The sequence below is a fragment of the Leuresthes tenuis genome, unplaced genomic scaffold (assembly GCF_036924035.1).
Source record: "Leuresthes tenuis unplaced genomic scaffold, fLeuTen1.0.hap1 SCAF_11, whole genome shotgun sequence".
In the NCBI taxonomy this organism is placed as follows: Eukaryota; Metazoa; Chordata; class Actinopteri; order Atheriniformes; family Atherinopsidae; genus Leuresthes; species Leuresthes tenuis.
In genome coordinates this window covers 19,482,467-19,487,888 of record NW_027325365.1, presented here as the reverse complement: position 1 = coordinate 19,487,888, position 5,422 = coordinate 19,482,467, and the positions used below count along the sequence as shown (strand labels likewise).

Here is a 5,422-nt window from a genome sequence, read left to right as displayed (position 1 = left end):
CCCCTTGTGGCATGTGCTTCACAGTTGACTCATCACACTGGACTGTGAAGTTAAACGGTTGAGAGAGTTTTTACACTCTGTTGTTATTGCTTAAGTTTCTGTGCGATAACCCCACCCCCCCCACCCCACCATAACACATCTGTTTTCCTTTTGCTTGGGGTAAAACAGAACCAAAAGAGCATGGATGTGGATTCCAAACTTGTTCAGTTTACAGTAAAGGGAGATTGACATTATGGCCTGTACAGTGCATGCTGGTCTCATGCTTGTGAGAAATACACGTGAAAGTGAAAGTTATACATGCAGCTCGATATATAAGTTACATCAGGTTAGATCACGCATCGAAAACAATAACTTGTTTGTTATGTGTCAGTTGAGCTGACACACATTCAAATGGGATTCTGATACCTGGGGGATAATGAGATACCTGTTTTCAACTTATCTTAGTGACACAACTAAACAACCATGGCGTGCCTCTGCTCTTCAGTCTCAATACACAAAGACCTGTCCCACCGACCTGCCAACAGATGATGTCCCTCACAAGTGATTGTCTTGCTTCCGATATTATGAGACAGTGGTGTTATCCAGTCTGAGTCAGCAAACCACACTAACAAAATGAAAAGGGTTTCCCAGAGCTACAGCAATCATCTTTTTTTTAAAAAGATTTTGGTTTGTGTTTATCTGTTTTTGTGTGGTGGGAAGGGAGGTTAAAAAAAACCTAATCTGTTTCAGTGATGTCACAAATGAAACAAAACTAATAAGTCAAGAGATCTCCATCTGCTGTTGTCTTCCTGGTATACCAGTGTTTTGTTTCTCAGCATGTGGAAATTTACTGGACTTCAGATTTCTATACAGTGATTAACTTTTATGGTTAGCCTTTGCTCTCGGAGCTTTGAACACTATGTACCGCTGACTAATAAAAACAAAGAATAAACTTTTATGGTGCCCATGGCAGATATTTACTTATTATCTAGTTATTTGTCAACTCTCAGTTGAAGAGGCAAAATAGGAATCCAATTAAACATGAACATCATGGAAAATTTAGCAAATTCCTTATTTGCTGGCTTATAGACCAATTACAATGATACTTAAGAGTTATAATTATAGTAATTATAATATTCATTATATTATAACCATAATAGTAATTATAACAGTGACAATTAAGACACAATAAATCAATTCTAATTCTGATGACTATTCACTTTTATTGGGACAAAAAACAACCAAATATTGACTATCAAATAAAGGAATTGCCAGGCTTATCAATCACATTCTAGATATAATTAAATATATCTTAGCCGGGCTGAGCAGGTATTCAAATATTTGAAATGGAAACATTAATAATTACTTATTTACTACTTAATTAAAATATATTTGTATATTGAGGGTTGCTGCTTATACCTATAACAGAGTATCTCCAATATAAAAAAAAAAGAAGCCTGGTGTTTGATATGGACGGAGTGTGGTTCTAAATGCAATTTAAGCTTGCAGTGGCAATATTCAATAAGAGAAAAAGAGAAAAACAATCGACATAAGATAAGCATCGTCAGCCCAGATGCGTTCTTGTGATATAAAAATGAAAGAAGGACACATGGGTGTTTCAACTTAAAAAGGGATGAGACAGAAAAAATATGAACAAAATAAAAAGAAAACGGACAGAAAAAAGAAAGAAAGAAAGACAAAAGTTGTTTAACCTCTCGTGCCCGCGTACGTGCAGTACGCTTGGACAAAAGTGTCCTACATTTGCGCGAGCCCTCGGTCCAGCCTGCCGCAGAGTCACAATGACGTTAGCACTGTTGGCAGGAAGTCAAGAGGGGCGGTCCTCTGACGTCAGTGGCCTCTCATTCACAAGCGCGAGCCCTATATAAACACGTTCAACGCGCCGAAAGGCAGTAGCCATTCTCTGTAAAAAATTGAACTCTTTTTTTTTTAAAAACCTTTTCGACCTAAAAAAGGACCACAATTACTGGATACACTAAAGAACAGGAGAGGACCAGTTCCTTATAACTTTTCTTCGTCTTCTTAATTTTTTTTCCCTTTGGCGTGAACATTTTTCTTTCTTAAACAAGCGAACCAACACAAAGAACTCACACTTTCAAATACTGCTTTGTAACATCGGGAGACAGAGTTGTTTTTTTTTCAAAACAACTCACATTTGCATATTCCTGCAACTGAACCTTTATGTATTTGGATTTAACCTACATATCCCGCTGTACTACTATGGTCATTATGGAGGTTCCCACCATCGACTGTGCGTCCCTCTGTAGCCTGCTGGAGGGCGATGTCCCGGGCTGCCTGGTGTTGGACTGTCGCTCCTTCCTGTCCTTCAACTCGTCCCATATATCGGGCTCCACCAACGTGCGCTTCAGCACCATCGTGCGCAGAAGAGCCAGAGGTGGGCTAGGACTCGAGCATATCGTCCCTAACGAGGACACCAGGAACCGGCTCCTGTCCGGCGAGTACCATTCCGTGGTACTGCTTGACGACCGGAGTTTGGACTTGAGTCAGGTGAAGAAGGACGGAACACTGATGCTTGCTATCTCAGCCCTGTGTCGCGACCCCTGTGGAGCCAGTGTTTTTATTCTCAAAGGTAAGAAAACGTTACTGTTGCAATTCATTCACTGTACTCTAGCAACAAATGTGGATTACAGCTGTCACCATAGCAGTTGGTCCCTGAAGTAAACAAAGCTCCAAAATAACCCCCAAGAGCAGTTGTCACCTTTTTGCACTCCATATTTAAAAGTAGATGTCCTCATGTCATTCTGTAAACTGACCTTGTTTTTTTTTTGTTTTTTTCCTCTCTCCTTTTTCAGGGGGATTTGACACTTTTTCCTCAGAGTGTCCGGAGATGTGTACCAAACCCTCCCCCCCACAAGGGCTTAGTTTGCCACTGAGCTCCAGACAGCCTGGGAGTGCAGACCCAAACTGCAGTCCATGCAATACACCCTTATATGACCAGGTTTGTGGTTTTATTGTTCTCATGCTCTAAAAAACGCAGGACACCTTGCTCTGGCTCTTACTTCCTGTTGCACTTATTTCGAGAGGACTCAATGAGCTTATTTTCTTTTTTTTATCTGTCTAGGGAGGTCCTGTAGAGATCCTGCCATTCCTGTACCTTGGCAGTGCTTACCATGCTTCCAGAAAAGATATGCTAGACCTGCTGGGAATCACAGCTCTTATCAATGTCTCAGCCAACTGTCCCAACCACTTTGAGGACTCCTTCCTCTACAAGAGCATCCCTGTCGAGGACAACCACAAAGCAGATATCAGCTCCTGGTTCAACGAGGCGATCGAGTTTATCGGTGAGTCCCTCCACCAACCCCTTTGCACTCCCTCAACTGCTAAATGTGAGCGCCTGTCGCAGCTGTTGCCTCTGAGTCCGTTGATGGCACGCTACACAAACACCCAACCCCCCTCTTCCCTCACTTCTCCCTTTGACTTCTGGATTTAAATTTTGAAAAAAGTTCCCTCCAAAACCGAGCAGCTGGCTGGGCACAGGCTCCTTGCTCCAGGACAATGGCGGTTACATCACCACCACCTCTGAGGCGTAGAAAAAGGGATGTCCTCTTTTTAAATGTATTGCGAGGCAGCAGCCCTGAACCCGTTTTGTAGTGGGAAGGCTGGCTGTGCTTGAATAGCTCTCTCCATACTACTCTTTGTTCTGGCTTAACAAAAGGCAATTTCTCCTCACTCACTGTCAGCCTTCCTCCCAGATCAATACCCCCAGCAGGGGTCTGTTCCCCTCTTTTGTCCGTTCACTATGCCTCCTTTGGGAATAACCCCCACAGGCTCACACCCTGCGCAGCTATTAACCGTGTTCCTGTGTCTTAATGAGCGCATTTAAAAAGAAACTGAAAGTGTTGCAAGGACTTTTGTGTTCGTTTCCTGTGACCGACAAAGTTCTAACCTTCTGGATTTAATCACCTTGTTATAGTGCAGTTGTCTAACTTTGCTTCATCTCCTCTCTTTCCCCAGACTCTGTGAGAAATAAAGGAGGCCGTGTGTTTGTGCACTGTCAAGCAGGCATCTCCCGCTCCGCAACCATTTGCCTCGCCTATCTCATGCGCACCAACCGCGTCAAACTGGACGAGGCTTTTGAGTTTGTCAAGCAGCGCCGCAGCATCATTTCCCCCAACTTCAGCTTCATGGGTCAGCTCCTCCAGTTCGAGTCCCAGGTCCTGGCCTCTTCTACTTGCTCCTCCGAGGCAGGCAGCCCGGCTATCAGAAACAGCAGCACGGTGTTTAATTTCCCCGTCTCCATCCCCGTTCACACCTCAGCCGGTCAGCTCTCCTTCCTCCACAGTCCCATAACCACCTCTCCCAGCTGCTGAGGAAGGTGTGAGCGGCGCACGCTTTGTTTGGACTTGAACTCACAAGTGACTCTGCACAGAACACCTCACGAAACACGCTCCGGATCATAATCCTCTTGTCCATTTACGGTGATGCTGGTGTCACTGGACAGAATGGGTGCTGTTGTGGGGCTAGTTCACTTGACTCTGCTGGCCAGTTATTTGTAGGTTAGCCTAATCATTTCAAAGGGAGATTTGATATCTACCACCAGGCAGTATTGATGTGTAACTTTTTTTAATGTGAAAGCCATCCGCAGTTTTAACCCAGAAAGACTTGAGAGATGGCTAAAGAGCGTCGTTAGTTCTGTGTAGGAAATGATGTTGTTTATTTATTGAATAGACTGAGGACAACTGCTTTTGATAATCACAATCATTTTGAGAGGGCTACCAGTTGTCTCAGGAATGTTGACTCAACCTCTTAAATGTCAATTTTTGCCTTCATGGCATGGAAATTCCTCCATCATGTTAATCGTGATCAATGAATGTATCCTCTTTTATTAGAGAAGCTAAAATCCCTTTTAAGCTGTAGACTTGAATAGGTTTCAGATTCACATCCTAATTTCTTGCCTTTCAAGACATCGCTGACGATCCTGACGTGTTGGGGAAACCAGCCGCAAAATACCTCATGTTTCCGTACTGTGTACTGCAGCCCTGAGATGGACCGAAACCCCAAAAACTGCTAAAACGGGGCCGAGGTGCCTTCTGTGACTGCGTTCTGACATATTTATTAACTAAAGTAATATATTTCTTTATCATATCTATTTTTACAAATGTTTGTTTCATGTGGTTTTTATACGTCTGAATAAATCTCATTTGACTTTTTTACTCAGCTGGTTATGTTCTTTTTCCTCTTCTTCTCTTAAATTTTATTTCTGACAACCTTTTTTATGTACATTTAGTAAGTGTCCAACAATGCACGCCGACTTCAAAGCAAGTGATCACACAGACCACAGCAATCTTGTTTGAGGTCTCAAGTGTCCCAATTCAATCCTATATCGGCATTCATGTATATGGGCAGCAACGCAACTTTTGCACTTGGTCGATAAACACTGAAAAGATTGTATAAAAAAAAATTA

The 5,422-nt window shown here is 42.8% G+C and overlaps 1 protein-coding gene across 1 annotated transcript; it reads left to right on the top strand.

The window, feature by feature from the left end:
• The first annotated feature begins 1,712 nt into the window (after window positions 1–1,712).
• Window positions 1,713–5,171, top strand: dusp1 (dual specificity phosphatase 1). The gene is made up of 4 exons (XM_072395973.1): window positions 1,713–2,587; window positions 2,811–2,956; window positions 3,080–3,299; window positions 3,973–5,171. The coding sequence occupies exons 1-4, from the start codon at window positions 2,179–2,181 to the stop codon at window positions 4,326–4,328; spliced, it is 1,131 nt and encodes a 376-aa protein (XP_072252074.1). The 5' UTR covers window positions 1,713–2,178; the 3' UTR covers window positions 4,329–5,171.
• The last annotated feature ends 251 nt before the right edge of the window (window positions 5,172–5,422 follow it).

What these genes read in the sequence shown, in the direction of transcription:
- dusp1 (XM_072395973.1), top strand. Translation starts at nt 2,179, where the DNA reads ATGTATTTGGATTTAACCTACATATCCCGCTGTACTACTATGGTCATT. An exon ending in ATACACCCTTATATGACCAG is followed by an intron (nt 2,957 to 3,079) that starts GTTTGTGGTTTT and finishes TTATCTGTCTAG; the next exon opens with GGAGGTCCTGTAGAGATCCT. An exon ending in CGAGGCGATCGAGTTTATCG is followed by an intron (nt 3,300 to 3,972) that starts GTGAGTCCCTCC and finishes CTCTTTCCCCAG; the next exon opens with ACTCTGTGAGAAATAAAGGA.